General features: G+C 40.2%; 1 protein-coding gene across 1 annotated transcript in view; it reads left to right on the forward strand.

The window, feature by feature from the left end:
* ARHGEF18 (Rho/Rac guanine nucleotide exchange factor 18) overlaps positions 1–15,347 on the forward strand; it is a 794,779-nt gene that overhangs the window by 238,492 nt on the left and 540,940 nt on the right. Inside the window, exons 8-9 of the mRNA XM_053702932.1 lie at positions 3,804–3,875; positions 4,278–4,383. Coding sequence (XP_053558907.1) covers positions 3,804–3,875; positions 4,278–4,383 — 178 coding nt within the window. The remainder of the gene's footprint in view (positions 1–3,803; positions 3,876–4,277; positions 4,384–15,347) is intronic.

Here is a 15,347-nt window from a genome sequence, read left to right on the forward strand (position 1 = left end):
AAGGGATTGGCAGATAGGTGCGGCAGATGAAGGGCGACGTGCAAGGAAGATGAGCTTGGCAGAGGCATTCATTATGGATTGTAAAGGAGCTAGGCGGCAGCTAGGGAGACCAGAGAGGATAGAGTTGCAGTAGTCGAGGTGGGAAAGGATGAGAGAGTGGATTAAAATCTTTGTTGTGTCTTGTGTAAGGAAATGTTTAATTTTAGCAATGTTTTTAAGGTGGAAGGGGCAGGCTTTAACCAAGGACTGAATGTGAGGAGTGAAAGAAAGATTTGAGTCAAGTTTGACCCCAGGACATCGGACATGTGAGATTGGGGTAATGATGGAGTTATCAACAGTTATAGAGACATGGGGGGTGGAGATTTTGGAAGAAGGGGGGAAAATAAGGAGCTCAGTTTTGGAGAGATTTAGCTTGAGGTAGTGAGAGGACATCCAAGATGAGATATGAGAGAGACAGGTAGTGAGACGGGTTAGCAAGGAAGGAGATAGTTCTGGTGCAGAGACGTAGAATTGGGTATCGTCGGCATACAAATTATAATGAAACCCATGGGACTTTATTAAGGAACCTAGTGAGGACGTGTAGATTGAGAAGAGAAGGGGACCGAGGACAGTACCCCAACAGAAAGAGGTAACGGGGCAGAGTATGCCCCAGAGAAGGCTACACTAAAGGTACGGTTAGACAGATAGGAAGAGAACCAAGAGAGAGCTGTGTCACAGATGCCAAAGGATTGGAGGGTATGCAGCAAAATAGGGTGGTCGACAGTATCAAAGGCTGCAGACAAATCAAGGAGGATAAGTAGAGAGAAGTGGCTTTTTGATCTTGCTGTAAGTAGGTCGTTGGTAACCTTAACAATTGCTGTCTCTGAGTGAAGGGGGCGAAATCCAGATTGAAGTGGGTCAAGGAGTTTAATGTAAGGAAATGGGATAGACGTGCATATAGTAGCTTTTAAAGAAGCTTTGAGGCAAGAGGTAGTAAGGAAATAGGGCGGTAGTTGGATGGGGAGGTGGGATCGAGAGAAAGTTTTTTGAGGATAGGTGTGACTAATGCATGTTTAAGAGATGTGGGAACTATACCAGTGCTGAGGGAGAGGTTGAATATGTGTGTGAGTATAGGGGTAAGCATAGAAGAGAGGGAGGGAGTAGTTGTAAGGGGATAATGTTGAGGGGACAGGTAGTGAGGTGAGAGGATAGTATAAGGGCAGAAACTTCATCCTCTGTAACAGGGACAAAAGAGCTAAATTTATGGCTATGTGGGTTTTGGATGATTATGAGCTTTTGAGGGGGTGGGAGACCAGTAGTATGTTGAGAGCTGATTTCATTTCTGATGGAGTCAATTTTGTTCTTGAAGTAGCTGGCAAAATATTGGGCTGAGAGTAGAGAAAAGTTGTGGTGGGAGGTGTGGGAGGGAGGAGAAGAGTATTGAATGTGAAGAACAGATGTTTTGGGTTTGAAGAAAGAGTAGAGATAAGAGTAGAGAAGTAATGTTGCTTATATAGATTAAGGGCAGAATAGTAAGAGTTCAAGATGAACTTATAGTGAAGAAAGTCAGCAGAACTCCGACATTTCCTCCAGTGTCGCTCAGCAGTACGGCAACATCTGTGTAGGTACCGTGTCAGAGGAGCATGCTAGGGCTGAGGATAAGTGTATGGTTTCTGACTTATGGTAGGTGGGGCCATGTTATCAAGGACAGATGTAAGGGTGGAGTTATAGTGGCATATGGATTCATCAGGACAGGAAAAGGAGGGGATGGAAGAGAGAAGAGGTATGAGAGAGCTAGCGAGCTGTTGCTGATCTAATGACTTGATTCTTCTGTGAAGTTTAGTGTGAGGGGTAGAAGGAGGGAGAGTTGTAGGGAGGAAGGTGATGGTACAAGTGAGGAGGTGGTGGTCAGAAAGAGGAAAAGGTGAGTTTGTGAAGTTTGAGTACATCGATAACTGAAAATCAGATCAAGGGAGTGACCATTTTTGTGAGTGGGAAAGTCAGTCCATTGTGACAGGCCGAAAGAGGAAGTGAGTTGCAGAAGTTGTTTTGCAGAGAATGCCCATATAGGGTTTCACTAGAAAGTTCTGTTATTCTGTTAAAAATTGTGTATAATATGTATGGGTGCACTTAACAAGAGAGAGGACAATTAAATGTAATATCCCATTAAAATGTTTCTAGTTCGAACATTGTATAATTTGAATCGAATTATGCTATATTCGAATTATAAAAATTCCAATCAATATATTTGTAATAGTATTTCTAATGCTCTCTTTAAATGTAATATTCGAATTATGCAATATTCGAGATAGAAAAATTAAATTAAATCTATTTGTATCTATTACGTATCAATTTACTAAATTATTTACCACATGAACCATTGAACTTCTAAATAGTATTTGTTAAATAGAATGTTACATTCATAATTTCAAATGTGGATATTTGATGTAATTATGGACTAAAGTAACATTCAAAAACCGGAAATAATATCAGATTACTGAATTTTAATGTATTTTCTTTCTTAAAGTGAATGTCAATTTTGATGCTAAAGTGCCCGGTTTTTAATAATTCGATTAAAAACAGGGGCACTTTAATTCATCAAAATTTACATTTAAAAAAAAAAATTACCTTTTAATCTTCATAGCAGCTCCAGCTTCCTCCGCCTGTCGCAAAGCCTCTTCCTGGGTCTAAAATGAGGAAACCGGCTTCCTCCAATCACGGCGTTGAATCAGACACTGATTCCCCCGGGGGGGGGGGGGGGGAGCTGTGATTGGAGGATGACCTATCCATCATTTCTGACGTCAGAAATGGCTTGCAATGACCGAAGGAAGCTGGAGCTGATGTGAAGATTAAAAGGTAAGTTTTTTTTCTCAACAGGAGTGAAATGTAAATTTTGATGAATTAAAGTGCCCCTGTTTTTAATCTCATTTTTAAAAACCGGGCAGTTTAGCATCAAAATTGACATTCACTTTAACAACATTTGTCCAAAATAAATGTCCACAGGACTATTCATTCTACCAAGTGAATTGCATTTTCATCACATTTGCCCATTCCTAGGTGCAACCCACATAACTCACCACTTGTGATATGAGCAATGTTAGCGCTGCTGTTCTATCCATTGAAAGTATAGAATGGGCTAAAAAAATGACAGTTGCACTAACATTCTCTGGTAAAACTACTTTACCATTCACTTGCATTACTTGTGGACTTGAAAACAAATGTTTAAAATATGTGTTCACACTCCAAAAAAGGGGCTATTAAAAGTAATGCCTGTATTAATATGTATGAATACGTCACTTTGCCAAAACGCGCTAGTTTTATCTACTGCACTCCCGTTCACCTATTTGTGACTGTGTTTTAAGGTATTGGTAATAAAGCTATGTTTTTCTTTCATTTTGGCATCTGAGCCCTGGACTTTCATACTCTTAATTATTGGCATGTATTAATATATCATATTTAAAAGCCTAAAAACTAAGGCTAAATCATATTCCTGTCACTACTGAGATGATGTGACAACCCAGCCATTACAGAGCCGTCATTTCTTTGTGTATTTTGTACAGACTACGTAGGCCCACACATGACATACTCCAATAAAATACGAGCTACATTATTAAATAACAAACCTTTGTTGCCACACTAATAATAAAGTACAATTTAAGAGTATTAATAAGCAACAGCTGACGAATAAGCAAAAGATAAACCTGTATGGATTATTACCCCTTTGTGGAAAGTTATAAAATCTATAACTGTACTCGTAATAACAAAGGAACATATTTCTATACGTTGTCCTATAGAAACTATATTATTTTTTTTTTACTTTTTAGGACCAAAAATAAGCAGGAGGGCAGCAGAGAGCCAAAGCAGAATGTGACCTGGTTTGAGTTCCTGTCTAACGAGTGCGTAATTCCACCAGACAACCCATGCAGAAAATGTTTATCCACCTCATGGGCACATTTAACACATTCAGATTTGTCTACATCCTATAATAATATATTAAAAAGATAGTCTGACTTCCCTTTTGAAGTGCACATTCCAGCAGACAAGATATAAACATAACACTACTCCTAAAATATTAAATATAGATTCTGTGAAGCGATAAATTACTCAAATTTTCTTTAATGTAAATATGTAATATAAAATGTTTTTACTAGTATATAGGTAGAAATTACACTTTGTTGTTTGGTTATTAAAAAAAATGAACAAACAAAAATCTTTAGTCTAATGATAATGTAAAATTATATGCTTAGGTTGTGACCTGTTTTCTTTCTGACCTTCTCTCATAATTATTCCCCTAAAAGGGTAGAAGATACCGGAAAGCCAGAAAAAGTTGAAAAAGGCACCAAGGTGAAGAGACGGCTGAGTTCTCTGAAAAACAGGGTTACTGGATCCTGGCAGAAAGATAAGGTAAGAAAATTGGGAAATATTTTTTTTTCTCAAATACTAAGGTCAAAAGGCAACAGAAGGAAAAATACAAAATAAGTTAGCAAATTGGATTCAAATAAAAAAAAAAAAGTCTTAAACCACTGAATTGTTAAAAATGGATATTAGCACTTAATAAAGTTTTATACATTAAAACAAAAACTGAACAAAACATGAAAAAATATACTGTTAATAAAGATGAAATTGCACTAACTATACAATTACAAAAAAAAATCTAAAATCTGAAATTAATTACCAGTATATGTAATATGCTTAAAGGGACAGTCTAGGCCAAAATAAACTTTCATGATTCAGATAGAGCGTGTAATTTTAAACAATTTTCCAATTTACTTTTATCACCAATTTTGCTTTGTTCTCTTGGTATTCTTAGTTTAAAGCTTAACCTAGGAGGTTCATATGCTAATTTCTTAGACCTTGAAGCCCACCTCTTTTCAGATTGCATTTTAACAGTTTTTCACCACTAGAGGGTGTTAGTTCACGTATTTCATATAGATAACACGGTGCTCGTGCATGTGAAGTTATCTGGGAGCAGGCACTGATTGGCTAGACTGCAAGTCTGTCAAAAGAACTGAAAAAAACATAATTTATGCTTACCTGATAAATTCCTTTCTCCTGAAGTGTAGTCAGTCCACGGGTCATCCATTACTTATGGGATATTAACTCCTCCCTAACAGGAAGTGCAAGAGGATCACCCAAGCAGAGCTGCTATATAGCTCCTCCCCTCTACGTCATACCCAGTCATTCGACCGAAACCAAACGAGAAAGGAGAAACTATAGGGTGCAGTGGTGACTGGAGTTTAATTTAAAATTTAGACCTGCCATAAAAAACAGGGCGGGCCGTGGACTGACTACACTACAGGAGAAAGGAATTTATCAGGTAAGCATAAATTATGTTTTCTCCTGTTAAGTGTAGTCAGTCCACGGGTCATCCATTACTTATGGGATACCAATACCAAAGCTAAAAGTACACGGATGACGGGAGGGACAGGCAGGATCTTTACACGGAAGGAACCACTGCCTGAAGAACCTTTCTCCCAAAAACAGCCTCCGAAGAAGCAAAAGTGTCAAATTTGTAAAATTTGGAAAAAGTATGAAGAGAAGACCAAGTTGCAGCCTTGCAAATCTGTTCAACAGAGGCCTCATTCTTAAAGGCCCACGTGGAAGCCACAGCTCTCGTAGAATGAGCTGTAATTCTTTCAGGAGGCTGCTGTCCAGCAGTCTCATAGGCTAAACGTATTATGCTACGAAGCCAGAAAGAGAGAGAGGTAGCAGAAGCTTTTTGACCTCTCCTCTGTCCAGAATACACGACAAACAGGGAAGAAGTTTGGCGAAAATCTTTAGTTGCCTGTAAATAAAATTTCAGGGCACGGACTACGTCCAGATTGTGCATAAGACGTTCCTTCTTTGAAGAAGGGTTAGGGCACAATGATGGAACAACAATCTCTTGATTGATATTCCTGTTAGTGACTACCTTAGGTAAGAACCCAGGTTTAGTACGCAGAACTACCTTGTCTGAATGAAAAATCAGATAAGGAGAATCACAATGTAAGGCCGATAACTCAGAGACTCTTCGAGCCGAGGAAATAGCCATTAAAAACAGAACTTTCCAAGATAACAGCTTGATATCAATGGAATGAAGGGGTTCAAACGGAACACCCTGTAAAACGTTAAGAACTAAGTTTAAGCTCCACGGTGGAGCAACAGTCTTAAACACAGGCTTAATCCTGGCCAAAGCCTGGCCAAAGCCTGACAAAAAGCCTGAACGTCTGGAACTTCTGACAGACGTTTGTGTAAAAGAATGGACAGAGCTGAGATCTGTCCCTTTAAAGAACTTGCAGATAAACCCTTTTCTAAACCTTCTTGTAGAAAAGACAATATCCTAGGAATCCTAACCTTAATCCATGAGTAACTCTTGGATTCACACCAGTGTAAGTATTTACGCCATATTTTATGGTAAATTTTCCTGGTAACAGGTTTCCTAGCCTGTATTAAGGTATCAATTACTGACTCCGAAAATCCACGCTTTGATAAAATTAAGCGTTCAATTTCCATGCAGTCAGCTTCAGAGAAATTAGGTTTTGATGTTTGAAAGGACCCTGAATTAGAAGGTCCTGTCTCAGAGGCAGAGACCAAGGTGGACAGGATGACATGTCCACTAGATCTGCATACCAGGTCCTGCGTGGCCACGCAGGCGCTATTAGAATCACCGATGCTCTCTCCTGTTTGATCCTGGCAATCAATCGAGGAAGCATCGGGAAGGGTGGAAACACATAAGCCATCTTGAAGGTCCAAGGTGCTGTCAGAGCATCTATCAGAACCGCTCCCGGGTCCCTGGACCTGGACCCGTAACAAGGAAGCTTGGCGTTCTGGCGAGACGCCATGAGATCCATATCTGGTCTGCCCCAACGCCGAAGTATTTGGGCAAAGACCTCCGGATGAAGTTCCCACTCCCCCGGATGAAAAGTCTGGCGACTTAGGAAATCCGCCTCCCAGTTCTCCACGCCTGGGATGTGGATCGCTGATAGGTGGCAAGAGTGAGACTCTGCCCAGAGAATTATCTTTGAGACTTCCATCATCGCTAGGGAACTCCTTGTCCCTCCTTGATGGTTGATGTAAGCCACAGTCGTGATGTTGTCCGACTGAAACCTGATGAACCTCAGAGTTGCTAGCTGAGGCCAGGCTAGAAGGGCATTGAAAACTGCTCTTAATTCCAGAATGTTTATGGGAAGAAGACTCTCCTCCTGAGTCCATGATCCCTGAGTCTTCAGGGAATTCCAGACAGCGCCCCAACCTAGCAGGCTGGCGTCTGTTGTTACAATTGTCCAATCTGGTCTGCTGAAGGGCATCCCCTTGGACAGATGTGGCCGAGAGAGCCACCATAGAAGAGAATTTCTGGTCTCTTGATCCAGATTCAGCATAGGGGACAAATCTGAGTAATCCCCATTCCACTGACTTAGCATGCACAATTGCAGTGGTCTGAGATGCAGGCATGCAAAGGGAACTATGTCCATTGCCGCTACCATTAAACCGATTACCTCCATGCATTGAGCCACTGACGGGTGTGGAATGGAATGAAGGACACGGCAAGCATTTAGGAGTTTTGTTAACCTGTCCTCTGTCAGGTAAATTTTCATTTCTACCGAGTCTATAAGAGTCCCTAAGAAAGGAACTCTTGTGAGTGGCAATAGAGAACTCTTTTCTTCGTTCACCTTCCACCCATGTGACCTTAGAAATGCCAGTACTAACTCTGTATGAGACTTGGCAGCTTGGAAACTTGACGCTTGTATCAGAATGTCGTCTAGGTATGGAGCTACCGATATTCCTCGCGGTCTTAGTACCGCCAGAAGAGAACCCAGAACCTTTGTGAAGATTCTTGGAGCAGTAGCTAACCCGAAGGGAAGAGCTACAAACTGGTAATGCCTGTCTAGGAAGGCAAACCTTAGGTACCGGTAATGATCCTTGTGAATTGGTATGTGAAGGTACGCATCCTTTAAATCCACTGTGGTCATGTACTGACCCTTTTGGATCATGGGTAAGATTGTCCGAATAGTTTCCATTTTGAACGATGGAACTCTTAGGAATTTGTTTAGGATCTTTAAATCCAAGATTGGTCTGAAGGTTCCTTCTTTCTTGGGAACCACAAACAGATTTGAGTAAAACCCTTGTCCGTGTTCCGACCGCGGAACCGGGTGGATCACTCCCATTAGTAACAGATCCTGTACACAGCGTAGAAACGCCTCTTTCTTTATCTGGTTTGTTGACAACCTTGAAAGATGAAATCTCCCTTTTGGAGGAGAAGCTTTGAAGTCCAGAAGATATCCCTGAGATATGATCTCTAACGCCCAGGGATCCTGGACATCTCTTGCCCAAGCCTGGGCGAAGAGAGAAAGTATGCCCCCCACTAGATCCGTTTCCGGATCGGGGGCCCTCACTTCCTGCTGTCTTAGGGGCAGCAGCAGGTTTTCTGGCCTGCTTGCCCTTGTTCCAGGTCTGGTTAGGTTTCCAGCCCTGTCTGTAGCGAGCAACAGTTCCTTCCTGTTTTGGAGCGGAGGAAGTTGATGCTGCTCCTGCCTTGAAGTTGCGAAAGGCACGAAAATTAGACTGTCTAGCCCTTGGTTTGGCTCTGTCTTGAGGCAGGGCATGGCCCTTACCTCCAGTAATGTCAGCGATAATTTCTTTCAAACCGGGCCCGAATAAGGTCTGCCCCTTGAAAGGTATGTTGAGCAATTTAGATTTAGAAGTCACATCAGCTGACCAGGATTTAAGCCACAGCGCTCTGCGCGCCTGAATGGCGAATCCGGAGTTCTTAGCCGTAAGCTTAGTTAAATGTACTACGGCATCAGAAATAAATGAATTAGCTAGCTTAAGGACTCTAAGCTTGTCTGTAATCTCATCCAATGTAGCTGAGCTAATGGTCTCTTCCAGAGACTCAAACCAGAATGCCACCGCAGCCGTGACAGGCGCAATGCATGCAAGGGGTTGCAATATAAAACCTTGTTGAACAAACATTTTCTTAAGGTAACCCTCTAACTTTTTATCCATTGGATCTGAAAAAGCGCAGCTATCCTCCACCGGGATAGTGGTACGCTTAGCTAAAGTAGAAACGGCTCCCTCCACCTTAGGGACCGTCTGCCATAAGTCCCGTGTGGTGGCGTCTATTGGAAACATTTTTCTAAATATAGGAGGGGGTGAGAAAGGCACACCGGGTCTATCCCACTCCTTGTTAACAATTTCTGTAAGCCTTTTAGGTATAGGAAAAACGTCAGTACACGTCGGTACCGCAAAATATTTATCCAGCCTACATATTTTCTCTGGGATTGCAACCGTGTTATAATCATTTAGAGCCGCTAATACCTCCCCTAGTAACACACGGAGGTTCTCAAGCTTAAATTTAAAATTTGAAATGTCTGAATCCAGTTTATTTGGATCAGATCCGTCACCCACAGAATGAAGCTCTCCGTCTTCATGTTCTGCAAATTGTGACGCAGTATCAGACATGGCCCTAGTATTTTCAGCGCACTCTGTTCTCACCCCAGAGTGGTCGCGTTTACCCCTAAGTTCTGGCAATTTAGATAAAACTTCAGTCATAACATTAGCCATGTCTTGCAAAGTGATTTGTAAAGGGCGCCCTGATGTACTTGGCGTCACAATATCACGCACCTCCTGAGCGGGAGATGCAGGTACTGACACGTGAGGAGAGTTAGTCGGCATAACTTCCCCCTCGTTGTCTGGTGAAATTTTCTTTACATGTACAGATTGGCTTTTACTTAAAGTAGCATCAATGCAATTAGTACACAAATTTCTATTGGGTTCCACATTGGCCTTTGAACATATTGCACAAAGAGATTCCTCTATGTCAGACATGTTTAAACAAACTAGCAATTAAACTAGCAAGCTTGGAAAATACTTTTCAAAGAAATTTACAATCAATATAAAAAACGTTACTGTGCCTTTAAGAAGCACACAAAACTGTCACAGTTGAAATAACAATGAACCGGATTAGTTATAGAAACCAAATTTTCACATTAAATCCATTAATTTAGCAAAGGATTGCACCCACTAGCAAATGGATGATTAACCCCTTAATATCAAAAAACGGATAACAATAAAAATATATACGTTTTTATCACAGTCAAAGCACAGTCTCACAGGTCTGCTGTGAGTGATTACCTCCCTCAAAACTAGTTTTGGAGACCCCTGAGCTCTGTAGAGACGTCCTGGATCATGCAGGGAGAACAGGAAGACTTGTGACTGAATTTCTACTGCGCAGTAAAAGCGCCAAAATAGGCCCCTCCCACTCCTAATACAACAGTGGGGAAGCTCAGTAAACTGATTTTATTCAAAACAAACGACAGCCATGTGGAAAATAATGCCCATAAAAATTTTTTCACCAAGTACCTCAGAGAAAAAACGATTAACATGCCAGTAAACGTTTTAAATATAAATATATGAAATGTTAATAAAAAGCCTGTTGCTAGTCGCTTTCACTGCAGAAAGGCTATAAGTTATATATATACAGTATTTTCTTAGTGAAGTGCCTTTCCCCAGAAATACTTCAGTGCAAACATACACACATATCAGCCTGATACCAGTTACTACTACTGCATTTAAGGCTGTACTTACATTACATCGGTATTAGCAGTATTTTCTCAGTCAATTCCATTCCTTAGAAAATAATATACTGCAACATACCTCCTTGCAGGTGAACCCTGCCCGCTGTCCCCTGTTCTGAAGTTACCTCGCTCCTCAGAATGGCCGAGAACAGCAAATGGATCTTAGTTACGTCCGCTAAGATCATACACAACTCAGGTAGATTCTTCTTCTAATGCTACCTGAGAAAAAACATAATTTATGTAAGAACTTACCTGATAAATTCATTTCTTTCATATTAGCAAGAGTCCATGAGCTAGTGACATATGGAATATACATTCCTACCAGGAGGGGCAAAGTTTCCCAAACCTTAAAATGCCTATAAATACACCCCTCACCACACCCACAATTCAGTTTAACGAATAGCCAAGAAGTGGGGTGATAAGAAAAAAGTGCGAAAGCATATAAAATAAGGAATTGGAATAATTGTGCTTTATACAAAAAAATCAAAACCACCACAAAAAAGGGCGGACCTCATGAACTCTTGCTAATATGAAAGAAATGAATTTATCAGGTAAGTTCCTACATAAATTATGTTTTCTTTCATGTAATTAGCAAGAGTCCATGAGCTAGTGACATATGGGATAATGATTACCCAAGATGTGGATCTTTCCACACAAGAGTCACTAGAGAGGGAGGGATACAATAAAGACAGCCAATTCCTGCTGAAAATAATCCACACCCAGAATAAAATTTAATGAAAAAACATAAGCAGAAGATTCAAACTGAAACCACTGCCTGAAGTACGTTTCTACCAAAAACTGCTTCAGAAGAAGAAAACACATCAAAATGGTAGAATTTAGTAAAAGTATGCAAAGAGGACCAAGTTGCTGTTTTGCAAATCTGATCAACCGAAGCTTCATTCTTAAACGCCCAGGAAGTAGAAACTAACCTAGTAGAATGAGCTGTAATCCCTTGAGGCGGAGTGTTACCCGACTCAACATAGGCATGATGAAATAAAGATTTCAACCAAGATGCCAAAGAAATGGCAGAAGCTTTCTGGTCTTTTCTAGAACCGGAAAAGATGACAAATAGACTAGAAGTCTTTCGGAAAGACTTAGTAGCTTCAACATAATATTACAAAGCTCTAAAAGTATCCAAAGAATGCAATGATTTCTCCTTAGAATTCATAGGATTAGGACATAATGAAGGAACCACAATTTCTCTACTAATGTTGTTAGAATTCACAACCTTAGGTAAAAAATTCAAAAGAAGTTCGCAGCACCGCCTTATCCTGATGCAAAATCAGAAAAGGAGACTCACAAAAAAAGAGTAGATAATTCAGAGACTCTTCTGGCAGAAGAGATGGCCAAAAGAAACAAAACTTTCCAAGAAAGTTATATAACGACCAAAGAATGCATGGGTTCAAAAGGAGGAGCTTGAAGAGCCCCCAGAACCAAATTCAAACTCCAAGGAGGAGAAATTGACTTAATGACAAGTTTTATACGAACCAAAGGTTGTACAAAACAATGAATATCAGGAAGATTAGCAATCCTTCTGTGAAAAAGAACAGAAAGAGCAGAGATTTGTCTTACAAGAAACTTGCGGACAAACCTTTATCTAAACCATCCTGAAGAAATATAAGTCTTCCAGACTCTATAATATATCTCTCTAGATACAGATTTATGAGCCTGTCACATAGTATCAATCACAGAGTCAGAGAAACCTCTTTGACCAAGAATAGAGCGTTCAAACTCCACACCTTAAAACTAAGGTTTTGAGATCCTGATGGAAAAAAGAACCTTGAGACAGAAAGACTGGTCTTAACGGAAGAGTCCACAGCCGGCAAGAGGCCATCCGGACAAGATCCACATACCAAAACCTGTGAGGCCATGCTGGAGCTACCAGCAGGACAAACGAGCATTCCTTTAGAATATTGGAGAATACCCTTGGAAGAAGAACTAGAGGCGGAAAGATATAGGCAGGATGACACTTGTAAGGAAGAGATAATGCATCCACTGCCTCCGCCCGAGGATCCCGGGATCCGGACAGATACCAGGGAAGTTTCTTGTTTAGATGAGAAGCCATCAGATCTATTTCTGGGAGTTCCCACATTTGAACAATCTGAGGAAATACCTCTGGGTGAAGACCATTCGCCCAGGTGCAACGTTTGGCGACTGAGATAATCCGCTTTCCAATTGTCCATACCTGGGATATGAACCGCAGAGATTAGACAGGAGCTGGATTCCGCCCAAACCAAAATTCGAGATACTTCTTTCATAGCCAGAGGACTGTGAGTCCCTCCTTGATGATTGATGTATGCCACAGTTGTGACATTGTCTATCTGAAAACAAATGAACAACTCTCTCTTCAGAAGAGGCCAAGACTGAAGAGCTCTGAAAATTGCACGGAGTTCCAAAATATTGATCGGAAATCTCACCTCCTGAGATTCCCAAACCCCTTGTGCCGTCAGATACCCCCACACAGCTCCCCAACCTGTAAGACTTGCATCTGTTGAGATTATAGTCCAGGTCGGAAGAACAAGAAGCCCCCTGAACTAAACGATGGTGATCTGTCCACCATGTCAGAGAGTGTCGTATAATCGGTTTAAAGATATTAATTGAGATATCTTTGAGTAATCCCTGCACCATTGGTTCAGCATACAGAGCTGAAGAGGTCGCATGTGAAAATGAGCAAAGGAGATCGCATCTGATGCGGCAGTCCTAAGACCTAAAATTTCCATGCATAAGGCTACCAAAGGGAATGATTGTGACTGAAGGTTTTGACAAGCTGATATCAATGTTAAACTTCTCTTGTCTGACAAGGACAGAGTCATAGACACTGAATCTATCTAGAAACCTAAAAAGGTTACCTTTGTCTGAGGAATCAATGAACTGATTGGTAAATTGATCCTCCAACCATGAACTTGAAGAAACAACACAAGTCGATTCGTATGAGATTCTTCGAAAATGAGAAGACTGAGCAAGTACCCAGATACCGTCCAATAAGGAAATACCAAAACCCTGTTCTCTGATTACAGAAAGAAGGGCACCGAGAACCAAAAAAATTCTTGGAACTGAGGCTAGGCCAAACGGTAGAGCCACAAAACTGGTAATGCTTGTCTAAAAAGAGAATCTCAGACACTAAAAGTGATCTGGATGAATCGGAATATGCAGATACACATCTTGTAAATCTATTGTAGACATATAATGCCCTTGCTAAACAAAAGGCAGGATAGTCCTACAGTAACCATCTTGAATGTTGGTATCCTTACATAACGATTCAATATTGATAGATCCGGAACTGGTCTGAAGGAATTGACCTTCTTTGGTACAATGAAGAGATAAAATAAAACCCCAGCCCCTGTTTCAGAACTGGAACTGGCATAATTACTCCAGCCAACTCTAGATCTGAAACACATTTCAGAAATGCTGAGCCTATGCTGTGTTAACTGGGACACGGGAAAGAAAAAAATCTCTTAGCAGGAGGCCTTAACTGAAGCCAATTCAGTACCTTTCTGAAACAATGTTCTGAAACCAGAGATTGAGAACGGAATTGATCCAAATATCTTTGAAGAAAACGTAATCTGCCCCATACCAGCTGAGCTGGAATAAGGTCCGCACCTTCATGGGTACTTAGGAGCTGGCTATAGGTTTTCTATAAGGCTTGGATATATTCCAAACTGGAAATAGTTTCCAAACTGATACCTTTCCTGAGGATGAAGGATCAGGCTTTTGTTCCTTATTATGAGGAAAGGAACGAAAATGATTATCAGACCTAAATTTACCTTAGATTTTTTATCCTTTGGTAAAAAAGTTCCCTTCCTTCCAGAAACAGAGATAATAATTTATTACCCTGGAAAGAAAGGGAAAGCAAAGGTGACTTAGAAGACATATCAGCATTCCAAGTTTAATCCATAAAGCTTTTCTAGCTAAAATAGCTAGAGACATATACCTGACATCAACTCTAATGATATCAAAAGATGGTATCACCAATAAAATTATTAGCATGTTATAGAATAATAATAATGCTATAAAATTATGATCTGTTACTTGTTGTGCTAAAGCTTCTAACCAAAAAGTTGAGGCTGCAGCAACATCCGCTAAAAATATTGCAGGTCTAAGAAGATTACCTGAACATAAGTAAGCTTTTCTTAGAAAGGATTCAATTTTCCTATCTAAAGGATCCTTAAATGAAGTACTATCTGCCGTAGGAATAGTAGCACATTTAGCAGGATTAGAGACAGCCCCATAACCTTAGGGATTTTGTCCCCAAAAAAACTCTAATTTGTCAGATGGCACAGGATATAATTGCTTAAACGTTTAGAAGGAGTAAAAGAATTACCCAAATTATTCCATTCCCTGGAAATTACTTCAGAAATAGCATCAGGGAGATTAAACACTTCTGGAATAACTACAGGAGATTTAAAAACCTTATTTAAACGTTTAGATTTAGTATCAAGAGGACCAGAATCCTCTATTTCTAATGCAATTAATACTTCTTTAAATAAAGAACGAATAAAATCCATCTTGAACAAATACAAAGATTTATCAGCATCAACCTCTGAGACAGAAACCTCTGAACCAGAAGAACCATTATCAGTATCAGAATGATGATGTTCATTTAAAAATTCATCTGAAAAAAGAGAAGTTTTAAAAGACTTTTATGTAAACTAGAAGGAGAAATAACAGACATAGCCTTCTTAATGGATTTAAAAAATAAAATCTCTTATGTTTATCAGGAACACTCTGAAAATTAGATGTTGACGGAACAGCAACAGGTAATGTAACAGTACTAAAGGAAATTTTATCTGCATTAATAAGTTTGTCATGACATAC

Source organism: Bombina bombina, chromosome 2, assembly GCF_027579735.1.
Source record: "Bombina bombina isolate aBomBom1 chromosome 2, aBomBom1.pri, whole genome shotgun sequence".
In the NCBI taxonomy this organism is placed as follows: domain Eukaryota; kingdom Metazoa; phylum Chordata; class Amphibia; order Anura; family Bombinatoridae; genus Bombina; species Bombina bombina.